Genomic DNA, 22,512 nt, shown 5'->3' on the forward strand with positions numbered 1-22,512 from the left:
TGGGAGTACCTGAGGCGGAACCTCGCACCTCCCATGTCTTGTCATTGGTCAGTATGTTACCTACAAAAATATCTGATATTTCAAACATCATGAAAAACACATATTTTTAGTTAATTTTATGCGGTAACTAATTTTTAAATAGGGAGTTGCACCCCCTGCTCGTTTCGCTCACCAACCCCATTTGGCACCTCAAGCTGGTGACAGTTGATCCATTGCATCAATTAGCGTCTCTCTTTCTCTCACTTCATCAAGCTTCATGGTGCTGTTTGTACATGAAATTTTTTCACTGTTGTAGGGAGTTTGTTTTGAGGGGTGTGCTGGGAACACTGCCTCTTTGAATGTGAAAGATTGCTTTGGCGAAAGTACTGGCATATTTTCGAAGTTGATGATGCGTGAAATATTTTTCGCTTTTTAGCCGGGGATGCCAGAAGAGTGGGTGGTCATACGCATTAAACAAAGTGAGTATTGTGCTTCCTTCAGCTGTTATGTGCAGGACAAATTGTCCGTTTTTTGGTGGAATGGGTCCCCAACGCGTCCTCAACATGTCTATTGATTTACTGAGCCATAAGATACAGCTTTCGGTTTTTTTTCTTTTTTTTTTTTAAATTTATTTTAGGAGTTTAATTTGATCTACAGTCGACTCTCAATATAGCCCAGTCAATGAAGGTAAAAAATAGGCTTTGTCGCAACTAATTTAGGGAAAGCTGAATTTTTGCAGGATGTTAGCAAATAAAGTATACACTAAAAAAATATAAAGTCCCGACCCCCACCCCTCTTGCTTTTTCCCCCAGCCCCTTCAGAAACATTGCAAGAGCAGTATTATGATTATACGTTGTTCGTGTCACAACTAATTAGGGGAAAGCTGAATTTTGCCAGGATGTTTCTACATAAGGTACACACTAAAAAGCCACAAAGTCCCGACCCTCACCCTTCTTGCTTTCTCCCCCACCCCCTCCGAAACATTGCAAGAGCAGTACTATGATTATACGTTTTTCGTGTCGCAACTAATTACGGGAAAGCTGAATTTTGGCAGGATGTTAGTACATAAAGTGTACACTAAAACCTAGACTGTCCCACCCCAATCCCTCTTTCTGCTTCCCCCCCCCTCCTTTCGAAACAGCGCACACTGATCAGTTCAGTACTATGATTATAAGCGTACAGCTTGAAAATTTATGACGTTACCGGGGTGTTCCTTTTTTTATTTCACTCCTAACAATATGATAAACCAGTGGTGCCTAACCTAAGGCCCAGGTGCCGTATCCGGCCCGCGAAGCTGATCCATTGTTTTGTGAAATGTTACAACTCGAAGAGCACGATTAATGACAATATTACAAATTGTTAGCCAAATATTTAAAAATTGGTTTCTGAAAACATTGTTGGGGACCACTGTTATACACAAATTATGAAACATACACTGTTTATGTAGATAGGTCAGTTTCACCATTTTACCAACTAAATCATATGAAGAAATCTCACAACAAAACCAAAAAGTAACTTCAACAAACTAATAGCTTTTTATCATTACGTCTTGGAAAGAAATGTTTGAACAAAATTTATAGATAATAATATGATAATAGTCATTTTCTTGAAATGGATCAACAACGTAATGACGTTCACTTAAAGTATTTACTACCATAATGGAATTATTTGTTACAAAAGTTTATAATTCAATTGTGTCGACTATAGTCTACAAAATAATGTTACTGCTAGACTAACTATTTAAACTTTAAATAAATCAGGAATAGTAAATTTGAACTGATTATTTTCTCGTAGCGGATATTATTAACGTTTAATATTACTTTTGGTTTTTATTTTTAAGTCTTAAATAAGGGGCCATCTTCTAATATTTCATTGGTTTGGTCTGAAATATTGTTACAGTGCATTCTACTACAGTGTCCACACATAGACGTGCAATCGAACCTAGATTTACAGCAGATACTGTTTGAAACATATAATCTTTTCAATTGCAAGATACTAATTGGAGAAGTTCATTTGAAGCAGAGGTAATATTCATGAACTTAGGAATCAGTCTGTTGCATGAAGTATAATGCCAACCCCACTCTTCTGGGGGAAGTTTAAAACCTAACCGAATTTGAATCTGGTGTTGACCCTAAAAACTCTGGTGGAAACCTTAAAAAAGATGTTGACGAGTGACGTCTGAAGTTGGTGGAAGTTTTGATAAATCAAAAGTGGACTTAAGGGACATTTTTGTGATTACTTGCTTTTCACAAACCCTTATTCAAACTTGGTTAGGTTTTAAACTTCCAGCAGAAGAATGGGTTTGGAAATATATTTCAAGCAACGGACTGATTCCTAAGATCATGACAATTACCTCTCTGCTCCAAGTGAAATTCTTCTACTATTATCTTGCAACTGTAAAACATTGTGTTACAAACTGTAGCTGTCGTAAAATTGGTTCGATTCTACGTCTATGTGTGGACACTGTAGTAGAATGCATTGTAACAATATCTCAGACCAACTGTTAAATGACCCCTTATAAAAGAAAAATTATAGTTATAATAACTTGATGCCATTTTTTTTTTTTTTTTTGAATGCAACCTGTTTTTTCAGAAACCAGTTGCTACATAGCCCTCGAGTTGTAACATTTCGCAAAACAGCGGTTCACACTGATCAGTTTCATGGGCCGGATGTGACCCGTGGGACGTAGGTTGGGCACCATTGGTTGATAATATTGTAAGAAGTGAAATAAAAAAGGAATACTCCGGTATCATCATTAGTTTTCGAGCTGTAACATTACAATCATAATACTGCTATTGCAATGTTTCGGACAGGGTGGGGGGAGGGGGGAAGCAATAGGGGTAGGGACTTTGTGTTTTTTAATGTATACTTAGTATACCAACATCTTGAAAAAAAATCTCAGCTTTCCCCTATTTAGTTGGGACACGAAAAGCGTACAATCATAGTACTGCTCTTGCAATGTTTCGGAGGGGGGGGGGGGAGAAAGAGAGGTGCGGGTCGGAACTTCGTCTTGTTTTAGTGTATACTTTTTGTACTAACATCTTGAAAAACATCCGCTTTCCCCAAATTAGTTGCGACACAAAAAGCGTTTAATCATAGTACTGCTCTTGCAATGTTTCGGAGGGGGTGGGGAGGAAAGCAAGAGGGGTGGGGATCGGGGCTTTGTACTTTTTTAAAGAATAGATTACGTATTAACATCCTGCCAAAATTCAGCTTTCTCTTAATTAGTTGCGATACGAAAAGCGTACAATCATAGTACTGTTATTGCAGTGTTTCGGATGGGGTGAGGGAGGGGGGGAGAAAGAGTGGTGGGGGTCGGCACTTTGTACTTTTTTAAAGAATACATTATGTACTAACATCCTGCCAGAATTCCTCTAATTAGTTGCGACACAAAAAGCGTATAATCATACTACCGCTATTGCAATGTTTCGGAGGGGGTGGGGGGGAAAGCAAGAGGAGTGGGGGTTGGGAGTTTGTGGCTTTTTAGTGTGTACTTTATGTACTAACATCCTGCCAAAATTCAGCTTTCCCCTAATTAGTTGCAACACAAAAAGCGCATAATCATGGTATTGCTCTTGCAATGTTTCGGAGGGGGTGGGGGAGAAAGCAAGAGGGGTGAGGGTCGGGACTTTGTATTTTTTTAGTGTATACTAGTGTAGAAAATGAAGAACAAGCAAATCAGCTGCAAGAGGATCTAAATCATATTACGGAGTGGGCTGATAAATGGGGTATGGCTGTTAATGTTGGGAAATGTCAAGTGCTACATTTAGGGCATGGAAATAAGTACAAGTTATTATTTGCAAGGTTCAGTCATTAGTCAGGCAGAAAAACTTACTGATCTAGGCATCTTAATAAGTCAGGATTTAAAGTTTAGCCAACAGTGCAGCATAGCTAGCAACAAAGCCAATAAGATGCTTGGGTTTATCAATAGATCTATTTCAAACAAATCTAAAGAAGTTCTTCTGCCCTTATATAGAAGTTTGGTAAGACCTCATTTGGAGTATGCTGTTCAGTTTTGGTCTCCTTATCTTAAGAAAGATATTAATGTATTGAAAAAGGTTCAAAGGCGAGCTACAAGGCTAATAAATGGATTTTCTCATTTAGACTATGATTCCAGGCTTAGAAGGCTAAAAATGTACAGTCTTGAGCAAAGAAGAGACTGAGGGGACATGATTCGGTTGTTTAAATTTATTAAAATGAAAGATGTTACGGGGCTGAAGTTTAGCACTGAAAACAGGATAAGGGGTCATTGTTTTAAGCTATTTAAATCTCAGGCTAACATGGATATTAGTAAAAAATTATTATTTTAGCAGGGTAGTGGAACCTTGGAACAGCTTACCAGAAGAGGTGGTACAGTACCTGCTACTAATAAAATCACTGGATTATAAAATCAGCCGCTTTTTAAAATCAAATCTGGAAGAACAGCATCATTGCGATATCAAAACATGTTAAAACCATCTTTTAATAAAATCACTATTGCCGTTTTATAAAATCAATCTTTAGGACGCCACAGGTAAAAAAATTGTTAAAGAAGCACCAAGAAGTGGAGGAATCGGTCTCAGAAGATGAGGAAATCTCAGAGTCAAATCTGCCTCCCCAATAGATGTCAGAAAAGCGCTTGATAATGTACGATGCACTTTGGAGCAAAGAGGAAAATACGATGTTGAACGTTACAAAACACTTTGTAAGCTCTCAAACGATATTGAATCTTCGCCCTCCCAATTCTGTTAAGCAAACAACGATACGCCTTTATTTTAAGATCCTTGTGCAAAAATAACCGTATTTTGAAATAATTAAAAAAAAAAAAAAAAATTAAGTAATTCAATTCAAAAACTTTTATTTTTTGGAATGTAGAGGTATGCCGGTTAATAAAATCAACTGCTTTATAAAATCAAATGTTTTCAGAACGAATGTGATTTTAATAAGCGGCGGGCACTGTAATGAGCAAGGGAGTAGATAGTTTTAAGAAAGAAGGTCATTGATCTTCACTGGGGATTGTAAATTGACTAGGACCTGTCTAGCTGGGCCCAGAGCCTGTTGCTGGTCTTTATTTGTATTTATACTGCTTTTAATTTGAAATTTCAGTTTTGCTTTCATTTTAAGAAAAAAATTCAGTGAGAAAAAGAAGAAAAAAGTTTATTTTTTCTTTCATACCTTGTTTTGCGAATCAGCCTGTCAGCAATTTCTTTATAACAGTGTTTCACCAGATTACCTGAAAAGTAGCCGGTTGGGCTACTTATGGTTGGGACTGACATCTAAAATTTCATTGAATAGCAGCTAGATAACCTTTAATTTAACATTTTGACAAAAATTGAGAAAAATAGCCCTTGTTTTTTAGACGACTCAAATAATAATTCTTTTTAGACAAAAGAATGTTAAAAAGCAATGCAAACTGAAGTAATGGGATAAGAAATTGGGCCTACCACAGAAGAAGTATTTTAAAACCTGTTTATGAACAGTGGTATCATAAACATCAATAATAACAAAGCTACAGTGACCGACCAATAGCATCATTTTGAAATCGACGTTGATGTGAAATGGGCGAAAATGAAATACTTTTTCAATATTAAGGAAAATATTAGGCGTCAAATTTTTTTCTATGATAAAACAATTGTGCAAGCAGTTCGTCAAGAGTTTGCTTGGGCACATTCTGATGAAGAATTTTAATCAACTCCAACTAACCCTCAAGAATCAGATATAGCAAATATTTTACTGCAGTACCTGTAAAATTATAAGAACGTGGATACATCAAATTCTGTTAACAAACTTAATGATAAAAATCATTAAGTTATATATTTAAGTATCTTAAAAAAGATAAAATTTTTGAAAAAAATGTAAGCAGTCAAAAATAACTTCTTTTTTCCAAGTTTCTCAATAAAATTTATTCCCTGTAAATATATTTTTGTTTAAAGTACTAATAATTAATTTTATCCAAACTGTAAGGGTTATAATTTATCTATAATGCACTATTTGTAAAAAAAAAAAAAAAGGAAAATTATTCTTGAGAAGCCTTGGGACTTGAAGTTTATATAATGAGTCTGGTGAGTCCGCAGCTATGAATTTAAAACCCTGTCTGGCAGGAGACCTTAATAGAAGTGAGTCAAGGGAGGAGATCCAAGGGGACGGAGATTTGAGATCCTTAAGATCCTTCCATCAGGATTCTTGAGAGACCCTACACCCACAATATGTCAATGTTAGATCTTTTCAAAAATGGAATTCTGGACCTTCTGTGATGTTTTCGAAAGGATACAAGGGTTCCGTATAATATTTCCAGGAGGGAGGGCTTCCCCTGAAAATGTTTCAGAATTTTTTTTTTTTTTTTAAAATTACACATTTGATGACACTGGGGAAAGAAATGGTTTGGTTTTCTTTTCCAGATGATATTTCAACATTGAAATTTCAAAAACAAAATGCAATTTTAGATGAAGAGAGGTTCAAGGTCTTCCTCTTCCACAAATGACATGTAAGTGTGACATGTAGTGAAAGGTAAGTAATAAAAAAAAAAAAAACAATTGCCCCTCCTTTGACCGCCCTTGAAATGAGTACATTAATATTTCTTTTAAAGTGTTAACAAATGATGTAGGTTTGAATAATTAAAATAAAAGAATCTTGATCAAGTAAAATTCAGTGGTAGTTATTTTTTAATTAGGTTTCAATAGATTTTTTACAGCACGTGAAGGTTTTACATTCTTAATATTTTTAAAGGATACATGCATTACTATTTTATTATTATTTTACAGAGTTTTAGTTCACCCCATGGATGGATCCAGAAACTGTTCAAGAAGGGGGCGGTTTATTTTTTAGCTTATCTCTAATACATACTTAATTTATATTAGTTTGGGGGGGGGGCACAAAATATTTTTCTGCCACGAATAAAATATAGAGATTTATACAAGCAATCGTCTCTGAACTTTTTTCTTTCTTTTTCCATTGAAAGAGGGACTCTAAATTTGCGTTTTAGAACTTAAATTTCATAGTAATTCCGGGGCAATGTTTTGAAGACAGTCGTCTAAAAACATGTATTTTTGAAACTTAAATTTCGAAAAATTACTGGAGGAAAGTCATTAAACCCATTTTTTCCCCTAACTCTTTACAATTGCGTCATTTCAACTTAAATGTTGGAAAATACTCGGGGAAAGACTTCCAAGCTTCTCCTCTGAACATCAACAAAGATCGTCTGAAATAGGCCGATATTAAGGAACAAAATGAGGTTCAAAGCTCCCTCCTGGAAACTTTTTGGAATCGAAGTTTCAAAAACCTTCAATTCCAAAATGTTTCCAGGAGGGAGATTAATTTAATAGTGTCAAAGATGGCCAACACTTGAACTGTAGAACTTCAGTTTGGAAAATTTGCTGATGCAGGATCTCACAAAGGAGGGGTGATCGCCCCTCCCTTGTAGCCGATCTTGGTTCACCCTTATTTAGTATCTGCTACTTTTCCTCCTGACTGAATTTTTATAGACCTGATAGTAGAGGAATTTTGTACTACACAAGCAATTAAGTTGTCAACAAAATGTACACCAAATACAAGTACTATTTAATGGAATTACTTTCTCTTAATGATTATTCTAAAAATTTGTTCAATAGATGGATACTGATATTGTTAAAATGAAGACATTCATCAATCAGTATCATTTGACTAACATTCTTGTTACTAGAAATGCACTGCATTTCCAATGCTCTTTCTGTTCTCAAGAAATATTATTTGTTTCATTAAATAGCAGAATGAGCCTTGTAATCAGTAATCATTCCTGTCAGGACAAAAACATAGGATACTTTTTATTTTGGGGAGGAGGTGGCACTTTGCATTTTGTCTGGGGCGGCAAAACTGCTTGAACCAGCCTTGATAGTTTCTTACCTTAATAGTGTAGACAACTTTTTTCAGACTTGAGAGTGCATTAGCTGCAGCATTTTTTTTTGCTTCGTTTTTATGAACACCCATGCCAGTTCCAATACATTTACCATCGAAAAACACATCAAATCTGAAATGGAATGATTAAGAAAAATAATAAAAATAAATCATTAAAAAACTTCTTTAAATTACAACCACTTACAATAATCTATACTAATAATATAAAGCTGAAGAGTTTGTTTGTTTGTTTGAATGTGCTAATCTCAGGAACTACTGGTTTGAATTGAAAAATTATTTTTGTGTTGAATAGTCTATTTATTGAGGAAGGCTATAAAATATTTTTTTTAAAAATCACATAGACCAAAATATTTGTAATTTTAAATTAAATGTTTAATTAACTGTTTAGTTCTATGAATTCCTAATAGATGGTGGGGTAAGTTAACTCATCAAGAGAGCACTGGTCAAGAGTCAAATAAGAGTGAAAATCAAACAATTTCTTTCCAAAAGAAAAATGGACAACATTTGAAAAACGGACTTTAAAGGACTTAATAAGACCAATTACAAGGGCTGAATATTATTTTTAATAAGGTTATTGAGAAAACAGCTTCTTGGAGGAGATTTTTTTTTAAAAAAAGAGCCAAAAAATCAAACATGTTGATTTTTAGTGTCTTCTGAACTTTGGGTATTACTTGGGTATTGTATTTAAGTAATAAAATTACTCTTTTATGTCTTAGTGTTTTGATACATTTGATACATTTGAAATCATATTGTATTCACATAACCTTACTTGTTTCTGTCAACATTGCGATTTTGCCCCTTAGAGATTAATAGTTTGTATGTACATTGTACAATTATTTAAAATTTTTGTATTTTATCTTCTGTAATGGGAGACTTGCACCTGGGTGCAAGTTTGGTGTAGTGTTCAGGACAGATCATATTCTGAGCTCCCCCCCCCCTCCCTCCCTCACACACGCATGCTTGAGGAAAAATCTATGTTGTTGATTTTAACTATATGTTAGTTTTGGAATTTGCTTAATTTAAATTTTAAGCTTTTGAATGGTTTTTTTCCCTCCTTGTGCGTTTCCTCCATACTTTTTTTTATTATAGTTTCGAAAGTGTAAATTTAAACAACCACCGATAATATAGGGAGGGGTTTCCCCCCAGTTTAGTTTGAAGTCTAAAAACGTAGACGATTTCGGCAACGGCACAGCAATTTTTTCAAACTGGGAGTTCCAAAATTGCAACATTAGGCAATCTCTGAAAATATTGGAGAATAAGGTATTTGGTGCTCTTCCTGGATCTGGTTTTGAAAATAAAGCTTTAAAAACAAAGTTGTAGGCCATCTTTCATGATGCTTCTAAGTTTTCGATTGCCTTATCAAAGGGGTGGATTTAAGGAACTCTCCATTTGTCATATCTTCCAAATTGAAGTTTCAAAAACACAATTTTAGACAATGTTCGATTATGTTAGGGGTAAAAAAGTTTGAGGCCGCTCCACCATTAGTTTTTCACCGATTGTAAACATTTTTATTACATTAACAAATTATTTACACTAGAAATCAGTTCATATTCGGAGTAGTTTGCCTAAGGTAGTATGAACAGGGTTGGCAAGTTTCTGCCGAGGTGGTTAAAACCACTGGTAGAAACCGGTTAAAACCGGCATGGCAAAAACCATTCTGCCACTTTGTGGCAGAAACTGGCAAAAACTCACAAAATGAAAAATTAATTCTTGATATACAACAGAAAATGTATGGAAAAAATAATTAATTGTTAGAAAAGTTAAACTTTCATCTATTGTATAAATGGTCCACCATGTAGTAACTGGGGTAGTGGTAAAATTTGACTGGAAAAATAAGTTTTGAGAAATGGGGCCAGTTTGTTTTGCAAAGCTGTGACATTAGGTACAAAATTTAGGCAAGTAAAATTCTGGCACTTTCTTCTTCAACCACATGACATGATAATTTTAATCACAAACAATTTAGATGAAGCATATAACTGAGCAAGTTACAATCAGTAATACCTGTTTAATTCTGTATGTCACTCCTATTTCCTAAGCACCCTTGTATGATTTTTTATCCTTTGCTAAATTAATACAAATACTACGAGCCACTGTAATTGGAAAATTCCCTTTCTGAACTAAATCAAGGGCACTAGCATGGGATTTCATTTTTTTAAATGATGAAATAATGTTTATTTTTTTAGTTTACTTAAACAAATATCATTTACTAATTACTTGAGTTATTAAAGACTTTTTTAAGTTTTTGCCAGTTTCTGCCGGTTTTTACCGGTTATAACCAGTTTCTGCCAATGGCACGGCAAAAACTAGTTTCTGCCGGCAGAAAGCCAACCCTGAGTGTGAACAAACCAGAAAATAAGAGAAGGATGGGGAAGAGTATGGTCAACTTATGAACGGGCAACATTCCTCCATCGCTGTCTTTATTTGAAAAATAATTCTTTCATATAAGATAGCAGGTGGTAACATTAGTGTAATAAAAAAAAAAAAAAAAACACTTCTATGAAGAGAGAAATTTTTAACTTGGTACACTTTCCAATATTCATTAATAATCTTACGAAAACCATAAAGAAACTGAATCCTCGCCTTGACTCCTATCCCTTGAAAGTCACTCAAATATAGCCTAAAGTAGTATTTTAAATACTTGAGCTTTGAAAAATTTTCGGAAGAGAGCTCCTGAATCCCTTTTCCTAAGTTCATCACAAATGTCCTAAATTTCCATTTTTTAAGCTCTAGTTTCTAAAATTGTTCCAGGAACAGAACTCCGCTTACCTCACCTATACATTACCAATGACAGAGTAAAAGTTTTAAGATTTAATTTCAGGAACGTTTTGGAAGAAGCATCCAACTCCCTTTCCCCTTAAGTCATCCCAAGATAGCCAAAAACAGAGTTCTTTAACTTTAAAAACGGAAGTTTTTCAGGAAGAGCGGTAGAACCCCTCCCCCACACCCCTTCCCCTTTCCCCTGAGTTCACCAAAGAGAGTGTAAGTTTGTGTTTCAGGCTTTTTTTCCATAGAAAGAGCAAGAAAAAAGAAGAATTCTTTCATAGAAAGAATTTAAGATTTTAAGCAGTTTCTTAAAAAAAAAAAATATGCTTCGCTCATCTAAAGAAATAGATGCGTAAAAATAAATAACCGATCAAATAAAGTAGTAGCACTTTTTAAACAAAGCAGCTAATATATTTATTCCCATTAAAAAAACTTAATTGCATTCATTCAAAAAAAAAGAATGAAAAATAATCAGCTCATTAAAGTACATTATGTCAAAAAAAAATCATCTGTGCACATCTTTATGTAGAAAATAAAAGACTCCAAATTTCTCTGCCAACACTGAATGCATAAACTTTAGCGTGAAAATAAATCATATCAACAACAATTATTTTAAAGTAAAAACCACGGCTGCAGAGTCAGAGTTTGAATCAGTCTCATTTTGGAATAAAAGAGTCAGATTCTGGAGTTGAAGGTTTTAAATTCAAAGACTTAAAGTCGGACTCGATCATTTTTCCTTACAGTCCACGACTCTGTTAATATTTGCGGGTCTGGGTCTGACCCGAAGACTTTAAATTTCCAAGAGTCAAAGTCAGTCATTTTCCCTCCGTGTCTAAATTTTTACCAAAGCTACTGAGTCAGAGTCGAAGATGGAAATTTGGAGTCCCGACTAATTTTCTGGTACAGCAATTGGAGTCGACTGCCCTAAAATTCTAGGAGTCAAAGTCAGGAGTTAATCATCAAGAGCAATTTCCAATAAAATTTGTTTGAAGTAAATCTGCCTTTAAGTTCAGGATCTATGTTGAATTTTAGTTTCTCCATAGGCGCTAATGTTAGTCGCCTCTAAGTTCAAAATTTATATTTCGCTTGAATTGCCCCGTTGGCACTGATGCTAACCTTTTGTTAACTGTTCAAAATTGAACAAAAAATTGTTCAAATTAAAAAATGGAATATAGGAATGAAGTGTCTTCGCCGAGATCTTTAGAACAAAAAAAGTTGTTCAAATCTGACTACTCTATCAAAAGTTATTGGGGGGGGGGGGCAAACAGACAGACATTTTCGCCCATCTAAATCACTTTCCAATTTTTTATTTTTTGGTAATTATTTAATTATTTTCGACTTTTTTTTTGAGCAATCACGATTGTTTATTGCTTTCATTTGACTGTTTTTGGTGTGCTATCATTTTTCCCACCGGCGCGGCACCACCCGTCGCGTCGGCGGGCCTAACGATGCTGCTCCTCTAGCGAAAACCGTCTCCAGGTTGCGTCCATATCCTACACACACACGCATACATACACGCACCAACACACATGCACACACAAACACATACACATGCACACACAAACACATACACACACATACACAAACACCACCATACACACATACCCCTACCCACATACACAAACACATACACACACGCATGCATACAGACACCTACACATACACACAAATGCACACACATTCATGCCTGCACACAGACACAAACACATATGCTTACACACACATACATATACCCCGCCCCCACGCACACAAACAAACACATACTCGTGATTGCGAAAAACAAACAAGATGACAAAATTCAAATTAATTTTTTTTTTTTTTTGCGAGATTTCTAAGATGCATTAAGCCATCTTCTCTGACTTTTACTGGGAAAGTAGGCTAATAAATGAGATAGCCTTATTGCAAATGTGAAAATCGGCAACAGGCTCTGGGCCCCGCTCTGGTTAGTCCCAGTTAAGAAACAACTCTGAAAAATTTTTCTACACTCACTTCTTTGTTACCTCTCCATCTTCATATTTTCTTCTACTTAAAATGGGCTCTCTTCAGAGTTTTAGAATTCAATCCCCCCCCCCTTATATGCATTTTCATAAATTAATTAAAATTCTTTTTTTATTTGAAGAAAATTCATAAGATTAATTTTTTTATGCTTTTTCAAATGTAATAAAATTGTAAATGTAACAAAACTTCTTAATTGTAAAATTCAATTAAGTTGCTTAATACAATATTTGTAAATAGGCTTCAAATATCAAATTGGTTAACTAGTATTTGGGTAAAAAAAGTCTTGCTCTCTCCATGGTTATTTCACTATTCTTTCAGTACCAAGATGATTTCCCACACTAAGCATTGATTAACATCATTCATAATCTTTTACACTCTTCATATAATGTTCATGTACTTAGTAACCCCTTTTTGCACTCCACTACATTTAGTAAGTAAAACATTGAAAAATACTATTATACATTATACTTTCAACATTTGGCTGATGTCAAATAGTTTGTTCAATTATTATGTAACATTTTGTGTGTGGAATTGTAAGTTCTATAGTGTAGTGAACCAGAGCTAGATAATGTAGACGCACGCACGCCGTGCGCGGATACATCCGCTGACGTGCGGATACCTTCACCGCGGATTCGCAATTTATAAACTTTTTTTTCTACATACGTACGGGCGTAAGTGCCGCGGCGCTTACGTCCGAAAATACGGTATAGTTTTGGAATCCATGTGTGCATGTGTATTAAGGGACTAAAGTCAGATGGGGGACTTGCTCCGAGTGGTATCTCTCATCTTCATAAAACACACTTTTACTACTAGATTTATTGCACTTGTTTTTGTCCCCTCCCTTAACAGAGCGTTTCCAAGAAGCAGCGAATTGCTAGTTTTTCCTTCATTCTCAGAAATTTAGGTATCCTATTGATTTCTTGACTTGACAGCTTACGAGAAGAAAGGTCCAACCAATGTATGATCTGCAGTGGAGATATAATTCCCAAAAGTATGTGAGCTTACGAATGCTGAGATATCTGCTAGAAGAAGATTAGTTTTAAATTTTTGAAATTTAGCTTAGGTCTTTGCATCTATAGGCTCACTTAATTGGCATGAAAATAGGTTCCTTGTAACCTCAAAGCATATTCCTGCAAGTATTTATTTCTAATGATTAAGAATGTTTTTTTTTGGAATCCGGACAAAAAAAATTTTTTTTAATTTTTTTTTTACGTGATAGACAATGATTAGCTTGCAGATACTTTTGAGTTGCGTCCGCAGATACTTTATATTTTTATCTGATTCTGTAGTGAACATTAACTTGAAAGGAAAATTGGTAATGGTGGTGGGGAAGGTGGGGTGCAGTCAAATATATTTACTCGCAACCAGAAATTTCTGCTGACCACCATTTTTATCTTAATTTCCAGAGCCTTGGATAGTACAATGTTAGGTTAGGGAAGTATGACTCGTCTTTAATGAGCAACCCCCCCACCTAAAGCGAACAATATGTTTGTGATTCATAAAATTTCTGTAAACTTCCATCTCAGTTTATTCTTTCATGACAATTTTTTAACAATCCTAAGCCAACCAAAAGTTTGCGATGAATCACAAATCCTGAGAACAAGTGATGACAGTTTTTTTTAGAAAAAACATTTTAAGAGTAGAGAAGCATTTGAAAATTATACAGTGGTTGAGGCCAATGTTCACTTCAATGTTTATTCTTCTTCTTTATTCACTTCTGAGACATTGACTTGCGAGAACATTGTAGATGAAATTAAGCTAACTCAGATTTTTGAAAAAATAATGAAAATGACGATAGTAATGAAAATTGAAACTGAACTACTCTTAGCATACTCAGTGTCTTTTAATGAGCTTCAAACTTTTTTGGAAGTGTGCACTAATGATTTTCTGGCCACGAGTATTCCTCAAAAAACAATGAATTCAGAAAAAGATAATAAGACAGACAGTTCAAAGCAAATTCATCAACTTGATAGGTATGATACAATACAGAAGTTTAAAAAAAATAAAATAAAATAAACATTCAGCAACAAGCATTCATTTGAATTTTGACATCTTGAATTCAAATTATGTTTCTCTTCGCAGCCGTCATACATGACTGGTGATTAGGATGCGGCAAAAAAATTTTTGTGGCCGATATCAACCAGTACACTTATAATGAATATTAACACCATATAACGTAATGCATTTTCATTTCTTATCAATCTTAAAGGATGGGTATCAGTAATTTGGAAATTTTGTATTTGGATGAAATTTAGCTTCTTAAACTCAGCTATGTTGATGTTTCTCCAGAAAAAAATGTAATTTAACGTCCACCTCTCCCTTTTTAAAAGTAAAATCTGCGTAACTGATTACTCGTCAATTTTCCAAAAACGGAACATGATATTTAACTAAAAAATTTTATCAAAATATTCTCGCCTCGGAGCCCCAGTACCCCCAGAAATAACATTAAGATACCTTACTGTTGCTCTGAGGCAGGGTTGGCTTTCTGCCGGCAGAAACTAGTTTTTGCCGTGCCAGTGGCAGAAACTGGTTATAACCGGTAAAAACCAGCAGAAACTGGTAAAAACCGGCAAAAACTTAAAAGCGTCTTTAATAACTAAAGTAATTATTAAATGATATTTGTTTAAGTCAACTAAGAAATTAAACTTTATTTCATCATTTAAAAAAATAAAATCCTATGCTAGTGCCCTTAATTTAGTTCAGAAAGGGAACTTTTCAATTGCAGATGCCCGAAAAATTTGGATTAATATTAGAAAGGACGAGAAATAATTCGGGTGCTCAGGAAAGAGGAGTGACATACAGAATTAAACAGGCATTACTGATTGTAATTTGAATGCTTACGTAAGCTTCATCTAAATTGCTTGTGATTGAAATTATCGTGTGCTTCAAAAAGAAAGTGCCCGAATTTTACTTGCCAATATTATTGTACGATATTTTGCCCTTATGTCATAGCTTTGCAAAATAAATTGACCCTATTTCTCGAAACTTATTTTTCCAGTCAAATTTGTACCATTTTTATAGTTACTGCATGGTAGACCAGTTTAGAAAAATATGCACTAGATGAAAGATTCACAAACATTGCTTGTTCCTTGGTGCATTGCCTCCTAGCTCTTCTGTAGCAAGACTATTCTAAAATTTCTTATTTGTGCACGTTAAATTGAGAAACTGTTTAGATTATAGAAAACACCTTTTCTAAGAGCCAACAGCAGAGTTAAGACAATGTCACATTTAAGCTTTAACTGAGAATATATTGTAATTAAAGTATGCTTTGGGGTTTACAACTAATTATGTTTTTCCATGCATTTTCTATTGTATGTCAGTAATTAATTTTTTGTCATTTTGTGAGTTTTTGCCAGTTTCTGCCACAAATGTGGCAGAAAGTGGTTTTTGCCATGCCGGTTTTAACCGGTTTCTACCAGTGGTTTTAACCGCTTCGGCAGAAACTTGCCAACCCTGCTCTGAGGCGACGATATAACGATTAAAGGAGCAAGTTTTTATAAACACTTTTAAGTCTTATTTTGAAGTGTTTTTTAAGTGTCATTTGGTTATTTAAATACTTTTGATTTTTTTTTAACTGAGTGTTTTTTTAGTTTTCTCAAGCTTTTTCTCATAAAATTTACCAAAAATTGACTTTTTCAAAAAATGATACTTAATTTATTCGAAAAAAATACTTCAATGTATGATTCAAAAATGCTTGTAGAAATGTAAAATGATATTTTCGAGAGATATGCCCTTTTAAAATAGCATGTTCCAATTTTGGGACATTTGCACCTTCAGGGAGTCAAACTTTTGGGAATTGCTCGACTCCAAAGGAAAATTTTCAAGCTTTATAACATACTAGCAAAAATACCCGGCGTTGCCTGGGTCAGTAATAATTATTAGAAAAAATCGTTACTTGCTTTTGTTTTCTGTTTTAAGTAAAAGAATTTAAAACACATCTTTTTGACGTGATTAAAAATCGAGTTTCTTCCTTACCCATAAAACTAAAATAGCAATCAGTATAAAAACAAATTAGTATTGATTAAGAAACGAAAGCACTATATTTAAGCATATACAAATTTAAAAAACATGAAATTAATCTTCTCATGTTTAAAAAGATTAATCTGTTGATACTTTTTTTTTAACATGGAGTCGAAAACCTTCTCTGTATGGCTAATGAAGTACGAAGTGATTAAAAAAAAGTAGCTGCGCTCGTAATCCCCTTATACTTGCTTTAGTTATTTCGGGAAATTTCAATCATTGTGGCTCTTGGTGCGATTTTACCGAATTTGCGAAAGTCGTTTCGAGGTACCTTCGATGATGCTCCCCCATTCTTTCCTTACTTTGTAAAACGATATGATATTAATTTTCGTTACAGAGATATCGTCGCCAGATGCTGAGATATTTTTGGTCACCATAAAATGGCGCTAAACAGTTTCATCCCAAATGTTACCAAAATAAGTAATAAAATTTGGTGATTGTTTGAAATTGTGCAAAAAGGAAAATTAATGAAAGTTTTTGTGCTGTTTATGGATTTGCCTAATTTAGTTGCTGGATTATTTAACACAGTAAAAAAAGTCTTTTGAAAATTCTTTGATTGGCGATATTTTCTTTACATGGTGAAAGCTGAGAAACATTATGACGTAGTCTTCGGCTTCAAAAACAGCAACGTTGAAAAAACTGCCAAATGCATCAGCTACGGAAATCTTTCTGCAAAAATTTTGGCGATCTGCTGGTTGTTTGGATAATGAGTAAGTGTTCAATTAGCATAAATAATAATAAAAACCATTAATTACTTTAAAGTTCCGTTTAAATGGAAAATCATCAGCCAAATCATGTATTATTTGCCAATCTTGTGCAAAAATCTTACTTCAAGATTTGACTTGAGAAAAGCCTTGAACAATCACGAAAAGCAAAGAAAGTCAACAATACAACAATTGTCGCTATCGACAGGGAGTTGAGATGATACACTAAATACTGTATTGAGTTGAGGAAAGCCTTCGAACATGGATCTAAAAAGCTCATAACTCGTTTTTTATTCTACTTAGAAATTTCGAACAGGTGCCATCTTCAGCAGAAAAATCAGAGCTTTCGATGGACATATAATGTAAATATGTGCAAGTATTTTTTCATCCCTATGTTAGAGAATTTATACAAAAATTGTGTTTTATTGCCCCCCTAAGGGGGTTTTGCCCCCCATAACGGGACGAAAACTACCCTATGTGTTATTCTGATGCATAAGCTATATTATTGTAAAGTTTCATCAAAATCCGTTCAGTAGTTTTTGCGTGAAAGAGTAACAAACATCCATACATCCATCCATACATCCATACATCCATCCATACAGACAAACTTTCGCATATATAATATTAGTAAGATGATCCTTTCATAATTTCATTTTGAATGGACTGTCATTTAGTGGATGTTTGAAAAACCAAATAAATTTATTTTTTAAAAGGGTATAAAGTTTTGATAGAAAAGAAAATAATAACAATAACAGTTGGACATAGGAAATGGCTTCAAATCCACATCTGCTCAAAGAGCTGCATTGTCACGTGATAATAAAAACATAATATTAGTGGACTTGGGATACCTCATATTTTAAAAACATTTTATTAATTTGCAATATTTTTTCCAGCTATACGGAATTTTGTTTGATGTGTACCAACTGTAGTGCTGTCCACAAATAATGTCATGCTGTGACAATGGGGAGTGAGGGAGTAACAAGAAGTATGACATCAAGCATTTTTATAAAAATACATTTATGAAAAGTTGAGTGACACGTGATAAGTAAACGGAAGTATGACTTTAGACAAATGGGGAAAGGGTTGAAAATGGGGAATAAAGGGACATCATTTATGGACAGGCCCAGTTTCATAAATGTTAAATAATGTCGAAGAGATTTCTTACAGTAGCATAACTTGTCTCGTATTTAGAAATATTATCAGATTTGGATTTATCAGATGCAACGCAGAGTATGCCAGTTACCCCTTGCTGAAACCAGGCAATATTACTTAGAAGATGTTTTAGAAAATGATTCAGAGCAGATAACAACAATGCAGACGGGTAGATATTTTATCAACAAATTCTAAAATTTATCAAGAAAATTGGAGTAAAAGCAAAAGCTAGAATCATTAGGTAGTACAACTAAGATATAAATGAAAGCTGAAAAAAAAAGTAAGGATCGTTTTTTAGGAAATTTAAAAAAAAAAAAAAAAAAAGTGAAAACTGACTTCAGTTGACGGAAAGAAGCCAATTTTCAAATTTATTCAATCAGAAAATGTGGAAACTGTCCGACATGCATTTCCAAATGCATAATATTTATTTAAAAAACTTCAAGCAAAGCACCAGTGTTCCAAAAATGGAACACACTAAAAACACAATAAGAAATTTTTTCCTGAAATTTAATGCTGGATTTGTGTTTACTAGACATACACAGACGAAATTTCAAAACATTACTCAAATCTGATCTTCCATTAATAGTTTGGCGGTTAAGTTAAGCCTTGAATGAATGCAAACAACTTCCAACATTGCAAAAAAACAAGGATTTAGTCAGATTTATTTTAGTCGTCATGGAAATCTGAAAAATCAGAGCAACATCAACTTTCGTCAAGTGAGAATGATAGCAATTTGTGATTGCTCAACAAACAAAGCAAATAAGCATGAATTTTCACTTTTTTTTTCTTTCTACAAACTGGGCTTTAACGAGCACTTGGTTATAATAAGCAAACATTGCAGTCGATTTGCACTCATTATATGTGAATTGGACAGTACTCTCCTTATTTAAAAAACTAAAAATAAGTGCAAAATATGACTCACCTGTGCCTAAATGATCCATCATTTGATACTACAGATTCATTTTGATACACAATGGGTTTCTGACATAATACTGATGAGTGATTAAGTATTTGTGTTGCAGTTCTCTGACATTCACCGACAAGTTCACTATTATCCATAATAACAAACCGTTTCTGAAGCGTTGAATCAAGTAAGCTTTTGTTTATTATAAATGGAGATGTTATAGCAGGAGCATTCGAGCTCTCAGATGATGCAATTGCTGATGATCTACTTTCATCATATACACTAAAAATGAAATTTTTCATGTTCTTTAATTTTTCCACAGCTGCATCTGTAGCACTAAATTTAGCTTTAACCTTTGAGCGACCACAACCAGATGAAATTAAAATATTTTTAAAAAATATTTCGCACAAATGCTGTTTTGAGGTCACTGTTGTGTCTTCGTTGGCAGAAAAATCGTAAGAAATATACTGACTTATCTTTGCCTTCTCAGAGGAAACTGTCAAAACAGTCATAGTAGGACAGTTAATATGTTGTGGCATATTTTTGATCCAAGCAAAAATACTTTTAACATCATCCAAAGTTATAGAACAAGTCCCTAATGTTGCCGATAATCTTTTTATGCACTGATAAGGATTTTCCTTAGGGTTGTCAGAACTTAATAAAATATATTTCTTGTCGTCAGATATAATTTTCCCATATGTATCTTGACAAGTACTAGCGCCTATGTCATTTGAATCTAAAGAAACGTTGCATATATCACCTGCAGATGCACTTGAATCGTATAAATCTAGTGCGTCGTTTGATGAGACATTGCCACCATGCATATCATGAAGCCAAATTTTTGGATTCAATAAATGGGTAATTGAATATGAAGCAGCCATTCTCATAGCTTCCTTCTTAGATTTTCCTTTCCCAATTCCTACAATAATGGATTTCACAAACAAAGTGCACACAAAAAATTCTTCAGGAGATGACTGATCCTCAATCTCTTCATAAATATCAACATTAATATTCATCATTCGAGCAGCAGTGGTAATTGCAACATGTTCCTCCATTCCTTGTGAATATGAGATTTCTTCTGTAAATTTTAGCATCAACTCACGTCCAAATTCATTCATTAACTGTAATTTGGTTTTGTCTATGTCCAGCTCATGATCAGTATTTATTTCCATATCTGACGCCTGTTTAACATCACTGTTAAGGTTGCTAACAGAGGCAATGCTTTCAGTCTCTTCGTTGAACTCCATTAATCCTGTAGAAGGCTTAGCAGGTGTACCAAACATCTCTTCACAAATGCTAGAAACTGAACTTGATTCACAGGCATTTTTAACAGCTTCCATAAGTCTTGCATATAAATTTGAAGAATCAAGTAAAATCTCCAATGCTTTTTCATTAGCCATTAACTTAGCCGTCTTCTTAATAGGATCCTCAGCACTTGTGATAAAAATACCACCAATATAAAGTTTAATAATATATTTTTCTGATACTACTTTAAAAAAATTTGTCTTCTTCTTTTTCTTCTTATTGTCGCTTACATGGACACGAGGTTTAGGTATATAAGATACTTTCCTATCTTCCGAAGCATCATATCTCAATTTTATTTTAGTTTTACTAGAAGCATTGTGTATTAACGATGGGACATTTTGGTTCCAACGCTTCTCTCTTCTGATTTCCATAGCAAATTGTTGTAATCTATATAAAATTATTTCTAAACATTCGGCATCACTGGCATGCTGACAAACTACTTTATTTAGAGCAACTGGATCTTCATGCCGCTCTTTTTTAATCGAAGCAGCTTCTGCTCCTGAAGATAGGCTTAGATCTTGTTCAGATGCTTTCTTATCTAAATTAAAAATGAAAATACTATTAGCGTGTTATTTTGTCATCACGACACACAATGATGTCATCTAGGCTGAGACAATGTGTGTGACGCATTTTCATAGAAGTGCAAGGCAAAAGAATTTTACAACAAGAGATAATTCGGATTAATGTGAGTGAACATAATGAGCTACTGATTTGAGGAGCTTTTAAAAACTGCAAATAATGATTTTCTGATAGGAAGGTGAAAATATTCCCAATATAGTTGAAGAAATATTTTCCTATGTTAAAAAAATAATAATGTGTACGAAAACCAGGGTTTGAAAATATCATGATATTTTTGAAAATATCAGATATTTTGATATACATCAGTTATTTTGATATATATCAGATATTTTCAATCAGCGCAAACTAATCTCCTTAAAGTATAACTTTGTCCTTAAATCACTGTTTATTTTCTCATATTATTGTTACCTTTACGACCAAGCCTCGCTCGGCTTGAAAAGTTTTTTTTTTTTTGTCAACTCGTGTTTTTTTACGGTTTGAGACTTTTTCAAATATACTTGAAACGCATCACGTTAACAAAATATTAAGATTCTCGCCAGTCGTTGGATATGCTTCCGAAAAACGAGAGATGTACACGTGTAATCACTTCATCAGCATTATAATCATTTCAGCTATAAGAAGTCTACTACTGAATATAGGCCTCCTCTCCCCCACAGTCATCCACATAGGGAAGCTCTGAGGTAGTTTCGTATACATATTTTTAACACACAGTATTGCCAAAAAAGTAGTTTCTAAAACCAAACATTGTGAAAATAAATATGAAAAAATTGCTAGGATTGAAAATGCGCCGCGACCATCTTATAACACTAAAGTACCAAACAAAGATTCTGAATGCAATTAAATCAACATTTTTCTTTCAACTATCTGTTACATTTTTGTTTCCACTATACAATTTTCCTGTCATTAATTAAAAGATTTTGAACTTGGAGCCAATTTTACTATGATGAAATCAGTTTTAACCCAATACTTCCTTCCATACTATATTGCGATTCACGATTTTATCCCAATCGAGATTTTCACTTGGAATAAGTACTTTTATTGTAGTTGGTCACTTTACGCCAGAAAATGCTACATACAACATGCTATCCATAAAAACTGATGATCCACAAACCACACCCAACAAATTATAACAACAACAGTCTTAACAAAATATAAACAGTCTCAAGACATTTGCTTTTTCAAAATAAAATTTAGATCTGTGATTTAAAAAACATATAAAATTATTTGAAATGTTAAAAA

The 22,512-nt window shown here is 34.0% G+C and overlaps 1 protein-coding gene across 1 annotated transcript in view; it reads right to left on the reverse strand.

The window, feature by feature from the left end:
* The window catches only part of LOC129233826 (uncharacterized), a 54,288-nt gene that overhangs the window by 13,616 nt on the left and 18,160 nt on the right, over positions 1–22,512 (reverse strand). Inside the window, exons 5-6 of the mRNA XM_054867789.1 lie at positions 19,408–21,232; positions 7,837–7,960 (exon numbers count right to left, since the gene is read on the reverse strand). Of these exons, the coding sequence (XP_054723764.1) occupies positions 7,837–7,960; positions 19,408–21,232 (1,949 nt within the window). The remainder of the gene's footprint in view (positions 1–7,836; positions 7,961–19,407; positions 21,233–22,512) is intronic.

This window comes from Uloborus diversus, chromosome 1 (assembly GCF_026930045.1).
Source record: "Uloborus diversus isolate 005 chromosome 1, Udiv.v.3.1, whole genome shotgun sequence".
NCBI lineage: Eukaryota > Metazoa > Arthropoda > Arachnida > Araneae > Uloboridae > Uloborus > Uloborus diversus.